The sequence below is a fragment of the Chironomus tepperi genome, unplaced genomic scaffold (assembly GCF_022539635.2).
Source record: "Chironomus tepperi strain 1889 unplaced genomic scaffold, CSIRO-AGI_Ctep_v1 contig_353, whole genome shotgun sequence".
NCBI lineage: Eukaryota > Metazoa > Arthropoda > Insecta > Diptera > Chironomidae > Chironomus > Chironomus tepperi.
In genome coordinates this window covers 129,179-153,071 of record NW_027226475.1, presented here as the reverse complement: position 1 = coordinate 153,071, position 23,893 = coordinate 129,179, and the positions used below count along the sequence as shown (strand labels likewise).

At 33.1% G+C, this 23,893-nt stretch overlaps 1 protein-coding gene and 1 long non-coding RNA gene across 2 annotated transcripts; both read right to left on the bottom strand.

Annotated features, from left to right (window-relative positions):
* Positions 1-480: 480 nt before the first annotated feature.
* Positions 481-5,065, bottom strand: LOC139094239 (zinc finger protein OZF-like). The gene is made up of 3 exons (XM_070645213.1): positions 4,187-5,065; positions 3,807-4,095; positions 481-1,585 (listed from the first exon to the last, which is right to left on the bottom strand). Exons 2-3 carry the CDS (start codon positions 3,818-3,820, stop codon positions 481-483), a joined length of 1,119 nt encoding a protein of 372 aa, XP_070501314.1. The 5' UTR covers positions 3,821-4,095; positions 4,187-5,065.
* A 607-nt stretch (positions 5,066-5,672) lies between these two features.
* LOC139094234 (uncharacterized) lies at positions 5,673-6,823 on the bottom strand. Its single transcript, XR_011544758.1, has 2 exons — positions 6,439-6,823; positions 5,673-6,390 (listed from the first exon to the last, which is right to left on the bottom strand). It is a non-coding gene; the product is annotated as an uncharacterized lncRNA (long non-coding RNA).
* Between the last annotated feature and the right edge of the window lie 17,070 nt (positions 6,824-23,893).

Here is a 23,893-nt window from a genome sequence, read left to right as displayed (position 1 = left end):
TGAATCAATCCAATTTTCCATGACCTCCCAATATAAAATCTTCGATATGGCGTTAAGGCAATTTTTATATCAAAGAGCTATAACAAATTAAAGAAGTTGGTCCAAAAAAGGGAGGAGGACGAAATTAGACAACAAACCCTCTCCATCTCATGCATACTTACCTGGAACTAGATGACAACACAGATCAACCAAATCTGTCAAGTAAATAAGTAGTTAAGTTCCTTTACGAAGCAATCAGCAAGATACTTGACTCAAATTTGACGAGATAAATCGATGGACGTTAGTTTAAATTCTGCCGTTTCCAAATTTATTCATTTTCAGAAGTTAAGATTCTTTAATTGCTATAGGTACAAGAACAAGACAAATTTGAAACTTTGGACAATGTTAGAGTAAAGAATAGCTCAGGAGGAGATTTAGTTCACTTATCCTACTCTCTGATTACGGTTAATAATTTATATTATACAAGACTAGTCATATTTTTTAACAGTTTTTATTATTCTTCTTATTAAGACAAATTTTCATATGATTCCTTAAAAAAACTTTAGTTTTTAAATACTTTCCACATAAATCACATTGAAATGGATTCTCTGGATGAGAATTAATTAAATGAAGTCTTAATTTCATCGGTGTTGAACAGAAAATGAAGCATTTGTCACATTTTAAAGGATTCTTCATTGCTGCAAATATCTTCTCCTTTCGCTCATGAGAATTTAGATGCTGTTCATAGTTCCTCTTGGTATTAGTCTTGTAATTACATTTTTGACATTTTAAGTTCTTCGGTGCAAATTTATCGTGAGTCATTTGATGAGCTTTTAATCCACATTTTGAATTGAAAATTTTACCACAAGTTGAGCATTCAAAGCTTCCTGGATTTTCGTGATATAACTTTTTGTGGCTCTTTAACTGCCTTAAATGTGAAAACATTTTCTTGCAAATATCACATTCAAATTGTTTCACGTGAAGCGGTTGATGACTTTTTAGTAAAGCTTTAGTTTTGAAGCTTTTAGGACAAAAGTCGCACTTAAATTCTTGTCCACTTCCGTTATGAGTTATCATGTGATTATTTAAGTTAGCTTTTCTGATTAAAATGTGACAAATTTCACATTCAACTTTCGGTATGTGGACTTTCATGTGCGCATATAGAGATGCTTTGGTTTTGTAGCATTTTCCATCAAAATCGCACTCAAATTTTTGAATTTCTCCACTGGAATGATATTTTTTCGTATGATTATCCAAACTCTTTTTAGACAGACATTTCGCATCGCAGAAGTTGCAGTTTAGACAATTGATTTTGTCAGAGTGCATATGCTTCTTGTGCTGAGTCAAGATTGTTTTAGTTTTGAATGTTTTCTTGCAAAATTCACATGTTATCTTTTCTACATCAGCATATGCTGGTTTGCGCTTTTCTTCCTTAATTATTTTTTCAATTTTGATATACAACACTAAGTCATTTGAATTGATGAATTTTGATTCCTTAGCTGGTTGAAATTTTGTCATTGTATTGAAATAGTTTGAAATTTTTGTCGACATTTTGATTTGATGTTTGCTTTTTAGTTGATTTATCTCAATGAATGATGAATTGAAACTGTTTAATGTTTTACAATTTTCAAAACTATTTATATGATCAGAAGTGAGATTTTCAGGTAGTAAATGATAACATAAGAGTTTAATCTCAAAAAAAGTTTGAAAAAAAAAAAATTAAATGTGAAGTTTGCACTAAAATATTCTATTTGTATATTTTTTAGGATTGGTTTACTGGACCGTGCGACATAAAGCTCTATTTGGAAATTATGAAGATTTTGTTGTCAACTGTGAAATCGAAATGGACCCTCATGGGATATACTTGTGACCTTATTTTGTGTCATTCTGGATCAAAACTAGCAGAAGTTATCTAAAGAAAGATCTAGCTCTCTTCTGAATGAGGCAATACGTCGCCGTACTCTGTCAAGGAAGTAACTAAGTAAGAATTCAAATGGACATCAAGTGTCCGTCTCCTACTTCGCATTGCTGAACAATACCTTCTGCTGGACAAACATTGATACGCCGAAATTTGCAGGCTTAGCATCTTAAATGAAAAATGCTGACAGCGACTCTTGATCAAGCCCTTCAACGTTTAAACCGTATACATAGTCTGATGTAACTATTAACTAGTCAATTATAGTTTTTACGTATATTTGTCCTCGTTTCGATTAGCTTAATTCCAAACATCAACCTCCCTATCTACTCTCAATCATCCTAAGATCCTTCTTTGAATTCAGTAACTGAATAAACTTCAGAAACTCATATCGTCAAAGTAGAAGAAACTCATAGCCATTCGTACCACAAAACAGTTTTCCTTGATTAAGTTCAACATCCTATAAGCATTACAGTCATCTCCGCACATGAAATCAAATAAAATCCCAGAATAAAAAGAAAATTAATCTTCTGAAGCTTCATATTTTACATTCATCCTGCCTTTTACCTTTGTAAATCATACGATTCCTTTATTAATCCCCAGCTTCCCATTAATCCCCACACAATATTTCATTCTAGGAATAAAAAAAAAGGTAATTTTCTTCATATTTTATTAACTTTTCATCCCCATTAATTGTAATGTCTGTTAATTTTTGACGAAGGATTAGAAATGATGAACGGAATTAACAGTATCTTGGGTGTATAGCTTGACTTTAGAGCATCGATCTCGAAATAAGGCCACTGTCCATTTCTCAGACTTATCATGACCGTAATTATTTCATTCTAACCACTTATGTCCACCCACAGCAATAATTCATTGAATCTTTGTCATTGAGCTCAATCTCATGCCGCAATCCATTCATTTATCGATTCCATTCATTCATCAAAAAGTTTTCTCCTTTTTTTATCAAGAAATAAAGTTTCTTTTAATCGATTACTTAAATAAAGTTGACCTAAATGTATTACTTCTGTACTTATTACAGAGAATGATATGCTTAAAATGAAAAAAACTTTCGAGAACATGCTATATGATTAATAACTATGTGGAGCATATCCAACTTCTACAAACATCATGGCAGAAGAAAATAAAATAACAATTTCATTTAAAAACATCAATTATGGCAGAGAAAAAAGTTTTTCTCGATGAAAAATTCATTTGCAAATTTTTGCTTGTTTTTTTGATTGTGGCAGACGATTTTTAGTCGCCAAGTGGTGAAGGGCTGATGGGTGGCATTGGATTTGATGGATATTTTTTGAGTTGTCTTAAGAGTTTTGTTGATGATTTTGTGCTTAAAAAGCTCGGATGTCTTGGAATTGGATTTAAATCAGAGCTTGAAGTCAAGTCGAATTTTATATGATTCTAGTCGACTTTGAGCTCTGATTTGAGTGAGATGAGGGAATCTTCATTTATTAAGTTACAAAATAACGAACTATTTTCCAAAAATACTCATGAAATTCTCGAAATTTCATTCATTTAAATCGCATTTACTCCTCTCTTCTCCATTTGAATGTTAAAAGTGAATGAACTCTAAAAGTAATTGAATACAAGCTGAATTCCCGAGTGTCACACAAGCGTCACATAAAGATCATATGAATTTCGTCATTGTTGTGAATGACGTCATAATGCAGTGTTGTTCAAACTGTGTGCTGCAAAACACTGCACTATGGGCTAGAAATGATTTTTTTTAAAAAAAAAATTAATTTCTTCGCTTAAATTATAGTCGTTAATACTCTTTTTGTGGTACTGCTTACAAAATTGTATAATTCGATTCCATTGCGGAGATATGGCTCTTCAAAGTTTGGTCAGAATTTATTTGTAAACACACAATTACCACAAAGGTATACTTACTTACTTTACTGGAACCATGCTCCGACTTGGAGCCTAGGTTACTCCAAAAGGCCTTCCATCTGACTCTGTTGCTGGCTGTATCACAAAACTTGTCCAAATTCTCAGTTTTGACAACTAACTGGCATTCCTTCATTACCGTCCTACGCCACAAATGTATGTCGTCCACAAAGGTATGTCGAGGTACAAATAAGTTTGAACAACTCTGTCATAATGTATCACTCGAATACAATTGTCATTTAGCTCTAAGCATCCCATATCACCCGATCTCAGTAACATTCTAGATCTCTTCAAATCTAATACAAAACCAATTTAGTTAAAAGCTCGTCATTCAGTTTTTAGAACATTTTCATTTAAGGAACAAAAAAGTATTTCAAAAATTTTCACCTTAAATCCTCCTGTGTCTCCTGATTTTGACCTTTAAGAATGACCTTTACAACAACATGATATGTCTTCTAATATCCTATCTCCCAGAAGATGCTTAAATCATCTTCCTAAAACATATAATTCCATCTTTTTAAGCAATTCTACTGAATTTTCTCGAAAAAACATCCTTCAAATCTTCCATCAAATCTACAGCAGCAAAACATGTTACGTAGATTGAGCCTTCATAATAAAAATATTCTCTCATATGTCATGGCAAATTATCTGTCAAGGTTACACAAGAAGTTTTTTTGTTGCTTCACTTTCATGTAAAAAAACAGGAGAAAAAAAAGCTTTGTGCAAAAAAAAAGGTAAGATCTCATCAAGAGATGAAAGCATGGCTTATTATAAGTACAATGGCTCAATTTAGAAAGCAACATATCTCACCTGCGATACCTTTACGGAATGCCCAAGATGTTTATGTAACATATAATATGTAGAAAATATTTTATTCATTTTTTTTAAGCATTCATCCTTTTACATAATATTCATGTACACCTTCCATTGGGTTTATTTCCTTTTGCCGAGACGTTATGAAAGCTTTGGCAAAGATTACAAGGGTGATGCTCAATGAGTGTAAATTTTTTGAGATGTAAAGATGCTTAATGTTGAGAGTTTTTGGCAGGAAATTTAGGTTGATTTGAGTGAGGTTCTTAAAAGCAAAAATTTATGAGATATTTTTAGATTTGGACATGAATTTTTTTCTGAAAATTTTGAAATCAAAGCTAAATGTCTTTGAAACTTTTTTAATATTTCTCTTACGATTCAGTCATCAGGTGTCAGTTTAATTCATAAAATTACTTTCTGGGCTCAGACATTCAGTCATCTGAACTGATCTAGACTAGAAAGTCAAACAGCTGAATCGATGTTTTAGAATGTAACGCAATTTGGCTATCATTAGGCTAAATGCTGCTATTTGCATGAAATAGCCAACCAAATAGCACAAATCTGTTCGATCAAAAATCCGACTGCCCTGTATCGGTTAAAAGCTGGTACCATACTTGAGTCATGTCTGTCTGCTGTCGGATTATGGATAAATTAACCAACTTGTGCTAATGGCAAGTCTGACTCAGTTTTTGCTGAATTTATAGGCTTAGTCAGACATCATCAAACTCTGTCAGACTGAGTTTCTTGCTTTAGGATTCCTACTTAATTTTAGTAAAATAATGCAAGAGCCCAAAGTCAATTCGATTTTAATTTGAAGTAGTTTTGACTAGAGTTGAATTTTTCCCTACAAAATCCGAGTCGAGATTAATCTCTGGACCTAATGTCTTATGAATTAATGCTTTTCCGGAGAGCATATCGTGTTCGCTAAGACACCGTTAAGTCATGATATTAACGGTAAGACTTTAAGTTGCCCTGACGACTCCGTTTAGACTGATCTCGACTCATTTTCATGTCGAAAAATGGAATTCGCCGCTCTGTGTTTTCGGGTTTTGAGGTCGGCATCATAAATCAATTAATTGTACTGCTCAATCTGGAGGCAAATAGGCTTCGATTAATGGACCTAATGTAAATTAATAAACTTGATATTCACAAAATTTGCCATGATAGGTTCACAGCCTGTTCCATTTAGATAACAAACTGAAAAAATTGCCAAAAAGTATCATTAAGATTCCAATTTCCCGCCCTTGACTATCTCGTGTGAGAAGGTCATGTGTATGAAATACACGTATTCATGTAAAAAATGGCAATGTCAAAAAAGCAAAGTGAGATAGAGTGAGAGATAGAGCAACAGAAACACAAAAAAATAAAATAAAATCATAATAAAATTGAATTACAGATGAAGGAATGAAAAAAAAAAGAAATTTGCTCTCATTCGTGTCCTTCAATTCAATTTCAGTTTTACTTCTTTTCTTAGTTTTGTGCCATTTTCATCTGGAAATGCAATTCTCTTGCGGAATGAAGATAGAAAAAAATAAAATAATTTATAATTTAATAAACTTCTGATAAATTAAATTTGCCATAACGCCATCTTCAATTGCATTACTAGCTGCTTCAATGGCTATAATATTTCTTCTATCTGTAACTTTTTTGATGTTGTTTACGTCCAGTAATAATCTCGTCAATTTTCTACACTTATTGCTCGATGCTCTCCAGTCATGACTCAATGCCCTGATATAGACACATAAAAATATCTACAGACAGTCCCATCCAATTGTTAATTGCTAGACAATAGAAAAAATTATGTAATTTATCGATTCGATGATATAAACCTTTAAGTCTTCAATGACCGTCCATTTACGATACAATCATCGTCATTTAAGCATTCAACTGAAGTGCCCGCAATAACAATTCAAACTTCCGGAAATAATTCATTAAAAAATCTCGAATGCGATGTTTGCGCTTCTTTTTACGATTCTATAATTTGAATCATGAAAAGAAATTTGAAAAAAGTAGTTGTGCATGTACGCGACCCTTTTCTGACCATTTATATATTACAAATGACAATATTTAATGGATGGCAAATTGATGCTCATTAAAGTAATAATTTTTTATGGAGTTGTGTAGGATGAATTGGATGTATTGGGTGCTGTTTGGGTGATATTAGGGGCTTTGGACTTGTTAACTGGCTGCAAAATGCAGTGATGAGCCTTATTCGATGTAAAAATTAGTCTAAATCCGTCGTCACAGCGCCCTCAGGGCAGGTTCATGTGTCAACGTTAATTCAGCGACGCAGCAATGCCATAGCAAGCTCTGTCGGCTATTCAGCTATGTAAAGTACAACAAGTGCGGAATTATGCAACATTAAGCAACTTAGCTTCATGAATCAACAGAAAAAATGCGCTAAAACCACAAACTACTCCGAATTTACCCACAATTCTCAACAAATTGATGTCGCGTACTTTTCATTCCCATTCACAATAATATCCATTTGTGCATTTGCCTCTATTTTTTTTGAATGTCTCAAATTTTCATTACTAAATAGATATTTCGTTGCTGTAGCAGCAGCTGTACGCCATGTTGTTCTATCCAGTACACATCAACAATTGCCTTCACGTTTTTCCTGTTTCATAATCAAACAATGGAATCATTGCAAGGATGGCTGATAATGGCGTATCTAATTGAGAATTTCAATTGAATAAAGTAACGAGTTTGCCAACATTCAAATGTCGTCTTTCATTTCCAGTGACCGTAGTTAAAGTATAATTTGATGCATATCCCCGACATTACTAATAGCTTGCCTTTATATCCCCGACAAAAAAAAAATATTGTGAATAGTCGTGGAGTTTGAGATGAAAATGGCTCTTCTTTTGCATTCGTCCCTCTTGTAACGTACTCGACATGGCTACCAATGATGATTCCATTGCAATTTCACACAATCATTTCAGTTCAACAATTTTTTAACAACAGACTCTTTAATGAACAGTACGTCATTATCGTCCTTTTGCCTTTCTTCTCATCCATTCTCTGTTTTAGATTATTTTTCATCATTTTTCTTTCTTCTCGTTTTTGTGTCTCCATTTTGTTGTTAGTCATTGTATTGGCTATGGATGAAAGTTTCTCTTTTGGATGATTGAATAGTTTGAGGTGTCTAAAAAATTAGAATTAGTTAGGGATTCTGGAATTTTAGTGGATTCTGGGGGTTTATGGAGGCCATGAATCCAGTTGATACTTTATTAGAACAGGGTTTTAGGATCAAGGCCTTAACCTAGAGATCAATGGATTTAAATACAGATTTAAATATTTCAGATTTCTAAAGCCTTGCTTAGAAACTTAATCCATCGATCTCAAGGCTTAAATATTTTAGTTCAAACAAACTAGTCCTAGGGTCTCAAGGCATCGAGTGAGGATCTCGCCAAACCACCGCATTCAAACCTAGATCTACAAGTTTATAGTGGTTGGAACCAAACCACTGACAACATACGAGTGTAGTCTACAAAATGAGGCTGTAATTCTCTTTATTGGTGTAATTGATTCTAGAAAGGACATTTGATCCAAATTTCTCATGTCGAGGCTTGAACCCATGATCCCTGGGTCGGTGTTCAATGAATGAATTCCGAAGAACCAAACCACTAAGCCACTGACCCATTTCGACTCACATCTTTCATTTTACATAAATTCATTTAATTACCAACATAAAATTTTCATAATTCCTGAATTTATTTTAATCAAAACAAACATCTCTAACCTTCACAAAACCGATTTACCAACAATCCCTAAAGATAATATTGAGAATGTTAAAAAAACAAAAAAAAAGCAACAAATTTTTTCAATTTCAAAAAATAAACTTTTTTTTTGCCTTACTCATTCTAATATTCTCACATCGAGTATAAATGAAAAAGTTAAAAAACAAATCAGCAATAAATTTTTTATTTAACCAAAAAGAACTAACTTTTTTCTATATTTGCCTAACACAAAAATTCGAGAAAATTCAATTCGACCAGAAAATTCTTTTTTTTTTGCCATACTAAAATATGTCGAAAGCCTTTCTGTGTCGATGAAAAATCTCTGAATTATAAATGAGATTGTGATTTGTTCAATATTTTCTCTCTCTCTTATTTTTTAAATTCGACATATGTCTATACTCAGCACACAAATAATGATGTGTAAATACCATCATACAATGAAAATAACAATGTGTATACAAATATTATGCTTGTGTTTTACAATCCCATATCATAATCGTAATGTGGTTATCAGTAAATTTTTATTTTCTGTGGTTTTTGACTTCCACGTGGAATTAGGTTTGGATGGAAATTTGGTCAATGTAGTCGTTAGGGCTCCGCTCCCGGGTGGACAAACATTCGTTAGAACTAATAAAAGGCAAGTCAATGTCCAGTTGATGTCTAGTTCTAACGTATTTTTGTCCATTCGGGGCTATGTTGCCGTGTTAAAGACGAAATTTGAGGATGCCTTGACAGCTAAGCAGAGCTCGAAGTCGAGTCGAGTTGACTCCATATCGACTTCGAGCTCTGCAGCTAAGTAACGACTGATTTCGTAAACTAACTAAAAAATACTAGTTACAGCTCAAATCAGGGGCATTTTCAGGGTGGGAGGTGTCTGTTTGGGACTTGAGCTTCTTAACTTTCCCATAAAATTACAGGCCATGCCCTTGGCTCACCTAAGGGAAATTCCAAAAAGAAGAAGTTTGGATGTTTGGGGTCAAACCTTTCTCTCAATTTAGATAAAATCCTTCAATTTGCTTAGATTTTTTGATACAAAATCCCCAATGCCCTTTAGAACTCTGAGGTGCCATTTTGCATCCCTTGAGTCATGATCATCTCCTTGATATTTCAAAATTTCAGTTGATACCCTCAATATACCTGAATTATATCACAATCAGACACCAGAAACTCAAGAATCCTCAATAGAAATACCTTAAAAATCAATCCTTTCCTCCACCAAGAAGTTCATAACATCCTCCAAATCCACATCATTATATTTTTTCCATTCTTTTCCTTCAACCACAAAACTGTCAATGCAATTATTGCTGTAAAATTTTATTTTCAATTGACTTATCAGAACTGAATGGAAAATGCTGAGTCGTGTAAATGACATTCATGTTGTCGCAGGTGTATAGAGATTCTGAAATGACGCGGTTTCTTAAGTGTCTCATTTGAAATTAGGATGAGGTTTTTAAAAGAATTTGCTGCTTAAGATGAAGTCGTTAGTATTGATTTTCATTTAATGTGTATTAAAGATTTTAAATGTGAATTTTGTAGAGATGTTGAAGATTGAAGGACGAATATTGTGAGGAGAATCCAATCAATTAAGTGCTGGCTATGCTACTGTCACAACTGATTCCCAAAAGATCAATTCAGCATCCAACAGACCTCTACGTTCATATACATAATACATCCCAAAAAATTTCTCGATTTAGAGCCCCAAACATGCACAACCAACCATATCAGCTACAACAAAAAAAAGACATTTTTTTCATCTGCGGTATGCTGTAAATTGTGGTTCTTTTTTCTCTCATTCTATAAATGTACCTACATGCTCATTCATATATGAATGCTCATTTTTGTGACAGTTTTTCTTTTGCTCTATGCCTTTATACCATTCCATACACATATATGAGCACATACATTGATTGAATTTATTGCTCATTAACCTGAAACTATATGATAACATTACATTACATTCACCATAAAATGCTCAGGTTGACTCATTTCAATGACGTAAAATTTTTGTCGTAAGTCATATTCATTTTGTTTGACATGAGACTTTATGGTTTTGTGTGTGTGTATCTATGGCAATAGAGTAAGATAAGGAAGAACGAAGATCATCATTTATATGATGAATTTATGTGGAATAGATTATGGCTTGGGAAATAGTGAAAGTAAAAAGGAGGTGGGAGGTGATGCTGTGGGCAGTTAAGGACACACATTGGCACAAATTATATTGAAGGTTCTATGATATAATAAGCCACCAATTTATTGTAATATCTTCCTCCCTTTTTTGACTGTCTAAGCAAAAATTACAGACCATAAAAAAGATTATGTTACAGAGATAATGCACGATGTCTATTAAGTGATGGCAAAATAGGCTTTAATTTCTAAATAAATGATATTATGCCTTCATCCTACATCAATTTTCCATTTTTATTTTAGTTTACTTATCAATTACATGACGAACGAGAGAAATAAAACTTATTGATTGATGTGCCTTACTGACATTTTTTTTCCTTCATTCATTCACAATTACCTATAAAAGACGTCCAGTTCAAGTCACGTAATGATTAATATTTAATGAGCTTCAATTAAGAAAAGAAATAAGCCGTTCGATATTTTTTTTTTGCTGTGTTGTTTTGTGTCTTCTATGGATTGTCCTTGTGGGGACTTTAGGGAGGAATTTTGTGTACTTTTAGGATATTTTTTCTGATTTGATCCGACTTAATCAGTGCTGTTCTATGAAGGGCTCTTTCCCAAATATTTCCGGATAGCACAAGTTAGTTAATAGATCCAAAATACGACACCAGGCCGATGTTACTCTTACATGGAGTTGAATTAAAGCTGATTTTAGTATCAAGTCTGAGTCAAGTCAGGTTTTGAGTCATTAAAGGTTGTTTGGAGTTGTCCAAAAAGCGTCAGGTGTATGAATGGCCAAAAATTTGGACTAAGAGCAGCTTGACACTAGTATTAAGCCAGTTTCTATGATATTCGAACTCAAACCAGAATCAAGCGGGCTTGGAGTCGGGTTTTCAGCCGTTTCTAAGTTGATTGCCTTTTGGTTGCTGGAAATGCTCATTGGAATTTTAATCCACAGAAACTAGATCTACAATTCTCATTGTTAAATCAGTAATTCTCATAAATATCAACTTATCAATGGGGTCAAAACTACAAAATGTCAAAAAAAAAATCCCCTAACCAACAACATGCCAGATCTGTCTTAGAAATTTGAACAAGCATACATTTAAAGATAAGAGATCTCTCAGATCAACTAGTGTCAAACACATCCACTTACTTACTCAATAATCAATCAAAAAAATACTGACAAATTTCATCACCAGGGGTCACCTAATTTTCTTAATAAATGTATTAATGTGATAAATGTGATGTACATGCATCGTTTGTCCATCCATCGAACATACAAAAAAAAAAGAGAAGACGATTTGAGTTCAAAATAAAGAAGACTTGGCCTAATCTATGCTTGTTATTATCATCTATTATTAATCATTCATTCATTGAGGATGGACATGACCAACGATTTGTGGGGTCATTAGGCATCAATTGAAGTGCGGTAGTGCATAAGAATTACATTCATTTTGGACATGAATGTGAGAATTGAATTTAATTTATTTTGAAATGTTCAGTTAGTTCTTTGTGGTATGGGAAAATGGTAATTTTAAAAATAAATGAAGAAGTTGAAGTGAAAAAGGAGAATGGATAACAAAAATGTATTGTTATGGATATTTCGTGTGGCAACAAAACAAAAAAAAAAAAGCCAGCAGTAGTAATTTTGAAAGGTGGAAAAAAGGAATATATTCATGCACATGAACCATCCATTTCCACACGTATTAAACTAAATACAAATAACAATTTGAAATGAAACATTCACGTCGATTAAAAATTTATTCAGAAAATGAACATGAATTTCTTTCATTTCTCTCTCTTACTCGCCATATTACAGTTGTAATGGATATACGGAGAATTATTTTTAATGTAATTTATATGAGGATATGCAAGTAGTCATGTGGTTTGACTGGCTGACTTGAATTCAACTAATTAGTTGATAACATGACTTGGAGAATTGTTGAGGACTCCATTTAGGTATAGTAAAGGAGTTCCATTTCTGAGGCTCGAATACAACACGATAGAATACGGTAGAAGGAAGTACTTTACTTCTTACTTCCTTGGTGAAGGCGCACGGGGGCCCATTGCCACATTTAGAATTCGTCGAAAGCTGAATCTGTCTTTAGATAACTTCTGCCAGTTTCTAATTCACACTAACTTCTGTCAATTTCAGGAAGTTACTAGAGAAAGTTGTTAAAATCATTGTTAAGATCATTGTTAAGATCATTAAAATGCACATTCTAAACACAGAACGGCACATTATTGACGATCAGCTTTGTACTAGATTGATATTAACCTAACAATTGACTATGAATTGCTGTTCTCATAAGTTTTTAAACCCCAAATAGCCATGGAAAGAACACACCGAAGAAATGACTGAAAATCGGACTCCAACCCATCGTGAATCTAACCACAGGCTCGATTTAAGACTCAAGTAGTCCTAATTCAACCTCAGACCATCGTGACTCCGACTTGATTCAAAGCCAGAGTCTCGTCGGCTTGATGCCAGATTTTAAATCGATTAATCGATTTCCCACAAAGATATGCACAACTAATCTGATTCCATCCTATAGTGAGGTTTCATCCTCAAGTCTGGTTCCATCCTCAATTCTGGCTCCATCCTCTAGTCTGATTCCATTCACTAATCTGATTCCATTCCATGCATTCTTCCTCAAATCAACCTAATCATGTATGTCAGATTAAACAACGCTATTATCTCTCAAATCCAATATCCTGGCAATTTTACACCAGTATTTTTTGGTATAGCAAATGCAGGATATGGAGGAACTAAAAGGGGGTTAACAATGTTGAGTAGAAAGAGCATAAATAACAGAGCGTGTAAGCTAGCATGACCGAATGGTAACCAATAATAATAAAAAGGCATCAATTTCATTGCATTTTGTGCTTTAATGGTGAATTGTGTGATGAAAAAAAAAAAGGCAGCAGAGAACATTCTCGCAAATTAACGTCACGTCAGCTTTCTGCTTTTATTACAATTGGAACGAGGCATAAGAAAGGAGCTCATTTTTTATTGCATGGTAAATCCATCGACAATGAATAAAAATAAAAATAAAAAAGTACTGTTTTCATGTTTATTGTTTCACATTTTACAATTTCTGATTCAACTGACTTACATTTGAATGATAATTGTTACCTTTTATTTCGTAACTCTTTCCAATTTTTCCAACCCCTAGCGCCATAATGCCGCTGTTTCGATGATTTTAGCTTGCAATTTAAATTTAATATAAATTTTATAGATTTTTTTTTTGTATGGGTTAAAGCTGTTAAAAGCTTTTTATGGATCGAAATTGTTATTGCTGCCAGCATAAGAATGGATAATCTCTTGGCGTCTGTCCCTTATGACCCCATAGCTGAGCACCACTCTCTTGTGCTCTTTTGTTTTTAATTTTCCATCCCAAAAAAATTGTATTAAAGTACATCTATACGGAATTAATGAGTTTTTTTTTGGTGCTGCTTCGAATAATTTGCTTTTGTGCCATAAATTTTTATCGGCAAATTTTCATTTTCATTCTCTGTACCCGCAGTTCTGCATCATAAAAAATCTCTCACGAATTTTTTTTATACTTTTTGGTTCGGTGCTGTAATGCTTGAAATTATATACACGATAGTAAATTGGTAAAAGGTAACAAAGGTAGGGAGACTTGGGATGGGAGATTTGTGCTGTTATTAAAACACCATTAAATTTTAATCAAATTTTAAAAAAGTTTCTCACTTTGTATTTACGCCTCATTTTTCATCAACTAATTTCATTTTGGAACTCCTCTATATTCTTAATCGTCCTGCTTTCTTTTTTTTACAATTTACTAAGCATATATTTACTCACTTTATGATTAAAATAAATATGGAAAATTTATTTTGAAATTAGGGGAAGTAAATCATAATTTTTTTTTTGTTCTTTAGGTACGACAAAGCAAGTAAATGTTTGGATGTTTTATGATGTATTACAATTTCATCATTAAAAATTTTGTTTGTAAACACGCATTTGAATTCAGACCAATTTAAGAAGCCAACAGTGTAAAAATGACGGAAGAAATAGTCCCAAGAGGGCAGTTTCTCGGTGTACATCTTGCTCTCCACTTGGTGGATACACTTGATGGAGGGGCCTTAGTATGCCGTAGGGTAAACCTAAGGAGCAAAGGTTGGTGTAGGATAGGTATAAGTATATACCTTGAATTAAGGACGATGTGGGTGTAGAGGTATATTGAGAAACCCGTCCGGCATGCGTGATTTTAGCGTGGAGTCTGGATTTTCACGAATCCCACTCGATTCCAGAGTCCAGTCGGTCTGGGGATACTATTTTCCGTTTTTTCATGCTGTATGCCTCTCGAGAGTGATACAAAGTCAACCCCTAATATTCCGCCTCATTAGATTCCCCTCATTTATTTATATTTATAGAGTCTATAGATGTCTTGAATTATGAAGATTAGTCAGAAACTCTAATGTTTAATGCGTATTACACAGTGTTTTATAATTTCTTATAAACATTTTTTGAAAAAGTGAAAAATTTTGGAAAAATGGTGGTTTTGATTGGAATTTGACAGAATTCGAGCTCATGACACCTGTGTGGACAAAAAACCTAGCATAATTTTAACCAGATTACACCAACCTAATTTGGATGTTCTAGCTTAAAAATAATTTAATTGGGTTTAGCAAAAATTAAATTAAAGTTAGAATTTTTTTGAAATTTGTTAGAAAATACAAAATTTAAAAAATCTCATTCCACTTAATTTCCATGCTTAAACATTAACAACAATAAAAAAATTTCCTAGAATATTTTCAAAATAATTATCTTTTAATTTGCATCAAAATTTCCACTCAGAAAATTTTCCTCAAAGTATTATAAAAAAAAATATAATTTTTTCTTCCTACACTCGTGAAATATTTATTACAGAAATTTAATTTTCTATTATCAAGTGCTTGAGGAATTTATTAATTATAAACTTTTTTTTAAACACAGAGGATATTTCAAGAGATTATGTACTTTCTTCTTTACATTGAACACTTTACCACACTCGAGCATTTAAGCTCTTTCATAAGGTATAGATTTTTACATTAAAGCTCATTAAAAACATCAAAAAAAAGTGCTCAATAAAAGTTAAATTGTCTAAGTTACGGGAGATTAAAAGTAAATTTTTTACTTTGAAAATTATTTTTTTCAAAATGCTCGATTGAAGTAATTAAAAGTCCAAAGAAAAGTTTAACTACAGTACAGAGCGGAAAAATGATATTTTTGATGTTTTAGATATTAAAATTTGATGGGCTTTGAAGAATATTTGAAAAATTCAGGTGTGGTGTGGTAATATTTTCGGTAATTATATTTTAAGTGAGCCAATTAGAATTTTTTTATTGAATTTTAAGAAACTTATTTTATTTTTTAGAATTTCTTTAGTGATGAGGAGGGTTCATTCATAACTGCAGATCTACAAAAGAAAGTCTACTGATCTGCAGCATTGGAGTCAAAGGCTTAGACGAATCATAAAGTATAGCCAAAAACTACTAGTACTGTGCATATAAAACGCAGAAAATTCATTCTATCGGTTCTTGGCTTGACCTTAGAAATTAACGAACTGATTGCTTAATTTTGACTATCAATTGTTGACATTCAACCAGTTGCATGAAACACTAAATGCTGAGAATTTATGGAAATAGATTTATAGCTTGTTTATGGTTCGGTTGGGGAGTTATCTAAGGCTTCGGTATTTAAATTGCAATAGTGATGAATAGATTCTCAGAAATTTATTGCATTTACTTTCTTACTGTTGTAAATAATTGTATATGGAGCTAAGAAAAGGAGCTCAGGAGCAGAATCAGGCGGTACCACCAATTACCATCCACCTGACTCCATTTCGGACTTCTTCGCCAAGTTTAGTACAAATTCTCTGAACGCACTTTAAGCTGATATTCTTTAATCGTTGATCTATGACAAGTAGCTTTTGGAGTTACTGATTTTGGCACGTTACAGCTACTATTCTATGATCCTATGCCATCCACTTACAGAAAAAAAGCACTACAAAGCAAATATTACTGCAATTTTTAGTCAGAAAAATGAGTTGCAAAACAAGCAAAAATTGTCGCTTAGCAAACCCTACAAAGCAATGAGCTTCTTCTTAAGCAGAACAAGCTGATAGTAACATTCGCGAGTATCCAACACCCCCATAGTTTATTAAAGTACAGCTAGCTCTCGTTGATCGCAAGCATGCTTTTTGCCAGTTCAGGAAATTTAATCAACTTACAAATTTATTAAGCTACTCACACAATTAGTTTACAATTACGTACAAATTGGAAAAAAAAGTTCATTAAAATAAATTTTTCCCCCAAACTCTCGAAAAACTTTTTTGCTATCCCATGCAGGCAGCATCAAGAGTTAAATTTACCATGTAAATGTACCTCATGCATTTCCTATGAAATAAATCATATTTTTTTCTGCTGTTGTTGTTCATTGTAATTTACAGGAACAGTAAAAAAGCATTTTAAAAACATTGGAAAGAGAAAAAAATCGTAATCAGCAACAAGCATGTAAGCGGGTCAACTCGTTAGTTAGTTATTTTCAGTCTATAATGTACACAAAATGTAAGCAATTTCTTTTCCTGCTTACACAGAAATTCCATGATTGTGCAACATTAATACAAATCTATATTTATGAAAATTTCTCATAGGATTTGGATATGGAAAATGTGTGAGAGAGTGAGAGAGAGAACATGGAAAACTTGTTTATTTTTGTTTACACTTGATTATTACTTTTCATACATATATGCCTCGAATTATATATTGACGCATGACATGACAAAAAAATAATATTTTTTTTTTTTGCTCTTTCGTTTGCCTCCTGACTCACATACAATACACAATGGCGTTGACAAGTTATTGATTGCGATTTTTCACTTCACTTTGTGACATATAAAAAAAAACAGGAATCAAACAAGTTCAAATGATTTAGGATGTGAAGGCTAAATGGTGCATGTTTAGGTGTTTGAACTGCTTGATATAAATATGAATAAATGATTTTTTAGTGATTTGTGGGGATGTAGCATATGCAGGCTTGTGTTTAGGCATTTAGGCTGTTTTTAGGGTATGATCTGGAATCAATGTTATGTGCCTAACCACAGATTGTGTTGCAAATCGTTTAAACAAGTTTCGAGCAACCTTTAATTTGTCACGGCACAGTTTAGTAGTAAGCCTCGACCAAAGTTCCACACAGCCTACGATTCACGACATTTTCGAACATTTCTGGCAACAAACGAATGTGCAGCATCACACAGGTCGCCTACCACTGAAATAAACCGGAATAACGTGACTAGAACTCCAAAAAAGCACCCCAATTCAAGTAGACCTTCTCTAGACTTGAATCCGGGTCATTAGGGTCGATTGTTCGACACTCTAACCACTACGTCCTTGCTGCTTAGTTGCTCTTCCAAAGAGCATTTGCAAACGATATGACATTATCTCTGATCAAATCGAGTTAGCTAAGAAGACTGCCAAACCACCACCAAAGGGACAAGCCGTACCAACAAAACACATTCCCAACCTCACCATCACCTTCTGACAGTCCTGAATAAAAAATGAGAAGTAACAAACATCCACTTGATGTTCAAAAATGCATATAAAATGTTTATAACCCCCCGTTTTTCGCTTATTTTATGATGACAAATATTTTGTGTGTGTGCTGTGCCTCTTTTATGTTCCAACCCTTCGCTGATATCACCTTCGCATCTCTGACAACAACGGAAGTAAGATGAAGAAAAATACAAGAAAGTTCATATATTTTATTGAATTTACTTTCATTCTTATGAGATGATGTAAAAGAATAACACAATGCCATATACACACTAAAAAGAGAGTAACAACAAGATATATATTTATTTGAAATGATGAAGAGAAATGAAGTCTTTCCTGTTGATATAGTCAATGATGAAATAGAAAAAGGCGGGGTATGAGATGATGAAGGATTGTCAAATCTTATTTGCTTATTTATACAAACAGCAATTTTCTATCAAAGGCAAAAATACATACACGTGCATAAGGATTTTTCCTTATTGCCTTTCCCTGATAATAAAATGATGCAAAATTTGCGATGATGGAATGTGAGAAGTTTTTTTCGTGACGGGTCGGATTTTTTTGGAACTGAGTGACATAATGTTATTGCTAAAATGATAAGAAAATTCGGGGATTTAAGGAAAATTTGTTTTTTAAAAATGAAAAATAAAATTACAGTGAGGGAAAACTGTTTTGAAATTATTGAAATAAATTGGTTCAGCACAAGTTGTTTTCAATTTGCAGTTGGAGATACCATATCGTTCATAAAAGAACTGCTAGAAAAATTGGTACTGTGTCCAAGTTGAATTCCATATTTCAATGATAACTGATTGAAAAAAATTCAATTTTTAAAGCAAAATGTTATTAAATCCTCGATTAGTTCATGGAACAAATTTTACAGCAGTTTGTGAATAGCACCCGATCAGCACATATTGAAATGTTGCTACAAAGCAGACATCAATGTTGATTTGAGTCGACTCAACTCCATACAAAATTGAGTCGACTTCAAGCTCTGCCACCACGGCAACGAAGCGGCAATATACTCATAACCAAGTGGTAGAAAGATGATAAACCTGATTTTATTCGCCAATTTATTGCCACTTGGCTCTAAGGGTACTGTTAATTTTCCTGACACATATTTCCATATGTGCCGGTTTTGGTATGATTACATTCAAGATTCTCGAGAGAACTTTTACGTCGCAAAGCCAGATAATTCTACAAGAAACTGGTATGGTGTTGGCTTTTGTGTCAAATTTGAGTAACTTTAGTGACACTAAGATTCTAAAATTGAAAAAAAATCCTAATTTATGCCTTAGGTAATTTCCGGACGTCCTTTTATTGAAAATTGATCCCTGTACTCAAATGTGAGTATACTCTTATTGTCTGTTAGGGTTGTCAACAATTTTTAATCTCCAGTTTTTTACAGGTCAGACAAATCTGCTTTAGTTTTTGCAACAGATCACATAGAACATTCCAAATATTTTTCTGCATTTGTCAATTTAGCAACTACACCTGTTAATTTACAGTCAATTAAAATTTCTGAATCTACTAAATAAATTCATGAATTGATCAACAATTGTCGGAGGACCTAAATTCCCAATTAGTCATCATTTTTCCCAAATTTTTTCATTAAAAGAATTTTCCAAAATCACCTCCAGGGTATTCCCATAAACTACGAGAAAAAAATTGCTATTGAATGTTTATTTGATGACTGAAAAGTACAATGGCTGTGTGTTTTTTTATTATTGCGATTTTTCTTTCCTTTATCTCGTGATTTGATTTTACAACATTAAAAAAATCAATGAAATTTATCTTGCGATCCTTAAAAAAAAATTTATTTATTCTATACTTTGCTTTATTTACTTTCTCTGCTGTAGTTGGCACAAGTACATCGTTGGTTGATGATTGCAAAAAATCATACAAGAAGGGAGTGACCCTGCTTCACAATATCATGATTATTCCATTCCTTGTGCATGCATTCACTCCTTATTTTTCAATTTCTATCCGTTCCTTTTTATTCTATTTTATAGATTTGTTTATCTTTAATTTTCATTTCCCATTCACATTCATAGCTATGGAAATGATTAAGTTTATTTTTCATTAAATTAGGTGTTCGCTCGTTTCGTCTTCACTTTACTTACGTTCCCAATTAATTCCTTCCCTTTCTACTATCAATTGTAAGATTTTTATCCGAAAAAAAGAAGTGTACAGGATTGATGAATATGTTCAGTCTGTCTATTAGTCTAAGCATATCTTGTTAGCATGGATCAATATTGGAAATTCAATGAACATCAAAAGGGAATGGAAATTTTTTTTACAAGATTAAAATAAAATACTTTGATCTTGTTTTAGGTATCTGAGGGATTATTTCCTTAAATTTCATTGTAAATTCTATAGAGTATGGAATTTTAAAGAGATTATTTTGGAAAGGATATTGATAAAAAGTAGCAAAATATTTGAATAAATTTAATTTTGGTTTAAAAGTTTTATTTTCAAAAAACTGAGTTGAATTTTAAGTTTTTCGGGATGAAATTTACTCAAAGTATTATGTCGTTTGCATTATGCTAGTTACTGTCATATTGAGAGCATTCTTGGAAATAATGTTGAGGTTAATTTATGTCGAATTAAATTGAATTTTATGTGTTGTCGACTCAACTGTCGGATACAAAATTTGAGAGAATATAAGGGACAGTTCACTTGTAACACTTACCTTCCCCTTTTTCCTCCTTAATTCCTCAGCCTTATCACTTCCGTTAGAGCGTTACCTCTAACGACTCCCAATCCAGATTTGAGTTTTGAAATAGAAGAGCGAAGAAAGCACAAGGCGTATAAATAGCTAAAAATCCAGTACCATACTGACTTGACTCTCTTGAGACCGGAATTCATCGAATTTAATCTTGGGTCTGCAAATCACTGTTTTAGGGTCCGGTTTTCGTTTTTTTTTAGAATGAGCCTTTCGGGAGAGCTTCAGTAGAGCCAGTCTTAATTCGCATTCCAAGCTCCTGAAATTTACCTAATTTAGTAAAAAAATATATTTATAGACCAATGTATACACCTAAAATTTTGCATGAAACACTGATGAGCCGACTCACTTAGGTTGTCCACCAATGTTATTGGCCCTTAAATTTAACGTTCAACACCGCATCAACTGGAAATTGGATCAACTGCACCATCAACTAATTATGACCAATTTTTGTCTTCTCCTGAAGCATTTTGTAACCCACAAAACGAATCTAATAAAGCTAATCATCAACTCATCCTCTGAATGCGTCATCACAATTAACCTCATATCCATAAAGTCAATTCAAACTCGCGTGATTTTATTAAAGACGCATTGGCATGTGAAAGGAGAAAGAAGCAGAAAAAAATATTTCTGCTGAGCATTTAAATCATCTCATCTGTTTGCTTTATGGATAAATTATTCTGTCTCATCCTCGCATGCATTTTTTTTGCCTCTTCATTTTCTTGTATCATGTACTTCTGATGCCGATGCTCTCTCTCTCATACTGAAGTTTATTTTGTGTTATGAATATCAAAAAAGAAAAATTCCTTTTTTTAGGGATTTATATTTTTTGGGGGGTTCAAGTGTCACTTCTGAAAAAAAAGGCACTTGAAATTGTCTGGCATCATAAATTCTGACAAAAAAAGAAAAGATGATGCCTCTTTTTTTGCTCCCATAATGCTCTCTTTGGCAGCCAGTTTCATTCCACATATATAGACTCACTTATAGCTGTTCTCCCTTTTCCGTCTCCACCAAAATATAAAATAAAAAATAAAGAAAAAAGGCACACAAAAAATGCCAACAACGATGTGGATGCGATAGACATAAATTCACGATGCGCATATTTTCCATCTTTGTTGGAGCGTGAGAGAAGGAAGAAGAAAATGGAAAGATAGAAAGCTGAAAAAAAATGATTATTATTCATTCATATGTTCCTTTTTAACATTCCTGCTTTCTATTGTTGTAAATTTTTCGCAAGTGATATATCTTTATAATGGGTAAAACTGTAAATCAGTGTTGTTATTTTGTGGATGTATGGGGGATTGTTTTGTTTGGGATGAATTGAGGAATTGTCTGGTGGTAGCCAGCGATAGAGCCAGCTTTAGGAGCCGAGTGAAGGATCACACATGATCTGTACGGCTAGTAAGTACGAAGTAAGTAAGTATGGGAGATTTTGAAAGTGGTTTTTTTGGTGAAAATGATGATGTAGTTGATTTTGAAAAGGAAAAATCGATTAATCGATCAAAAATCTGGCTCCAGACTGGCGTGACTCTTACTTGATGCTGGATTCGTATTGAATTTGGATCAATTAGTTAGCTTTTACTATTCGGGGATGTTTTTGAACTAAAATGGAATAATATTCAGATCTAGAAGGTTTCTAACGATAGAGCTGTCTTCAGACATTCCCTTCATGCGGCAATGGGACCTCGTGCGACTCAGCCAAAAAACAAAACAACGAACAACAACATGCAGATCTAGATGTTACTATTGCCTAAGGCAGAGCTCAAAGTTGGCTTAAGATTCAAATGAAGTCCAGTCGATCGTTCTTTTCTCGGATTCCGTCTCCATTCAAATTCCGGATTGACTCCTGGTTTTGCCAAATGTTTAAGGATATGATCAGTCAGTATGCAAACTTTATATAAACGCTAATTTTGACTTAAATGTGTTCTCCTTGTTACCAATGTCTTTATGTACCTCTAACTAGGTATTGAATGTTTTTGAATTAAGCTCGAAATGAGCAAAGTGTTGTAACTTGGTCCTTATAGATTACATCATTTTAGGGGCATATTTTGGTACATAAACAATTGTTTCCTCCGGCCAGTGAGGCTCTGGGGGATGTAGTCTAAGATTTAGACTCAAATCCGACTCAAAGTCTAAATCTGAGCCTGAATTATACCAGCTTAGGTACACTTTTTTCCGACTTTTTCATGTCGTGTGCCTTTCAAGATCTAGAGATAAAGCTTAGTACAATGATTAGAATTCATTTTGTAGAAGAAATGTCTATACTAAGTCTATACTTAATATATTTGTAAATCCATAACCCCTCCAACTTCCAAAAGTCTCCTATACATTCCAAACATATGCTATTCCCAACACTGCAACTAAATGGATGTAAGAGAGTAAAGAATATGTCGGAAATAAGATAAGACAAAATGCATTTTTCCTCTCTTGTATCCCTTACATTTATTAATCCATAATATAGCTATATATTTATTACTTCATATGATGGGCTATTTCTGCTTAATTTCCCATTTATAACAAATTTAATAATACAAGTAGCACAAAAATAGAAAATAAATGTAACGTCATGCATTGAAATGGATGCGTTATTGTATTTTGCAATAAAACTATTTATATTGTGTATGAAAATTGTCATATTCTGCCTCACGTCACCGATGAGGGGTTCGATGTACTAAAAATAAAGAAAGGGGGAAAGAGAAAGATGAAAAAAAATTGTAAGAAATTCCTAAGCGAATGAGTGAGTATGAGATTCCAAAGGGATTGTTAATAACAATAATGTTATGAATGCCATGTAGCTATACATACGTACATGCACAAATGTATTAGACTTTTATCTTAAAAAGCATATTGAATTAATTCTATTATGTTGCGTTTATGGTACCATAAATATTAATTCCGTTCATTTCATTTCATTTCTTATTCCTCGTTTTTTTTTTCTCCTTCTGTGCCGTTCTGTGCCAAGAAAGAAGCATTATTGTACATTTTATAGTGAATGAATAAAGGGGGTGTAAATTCACTGCGACGAATGTTAATATAAACTAGCATAGTTTGTCGTGTGTGTATGTATATACGGAGGCAAACCCAGGGGATGAAATTTCAATTTTAAAGTTTTAATAAAGCTGTCATAAAATTATT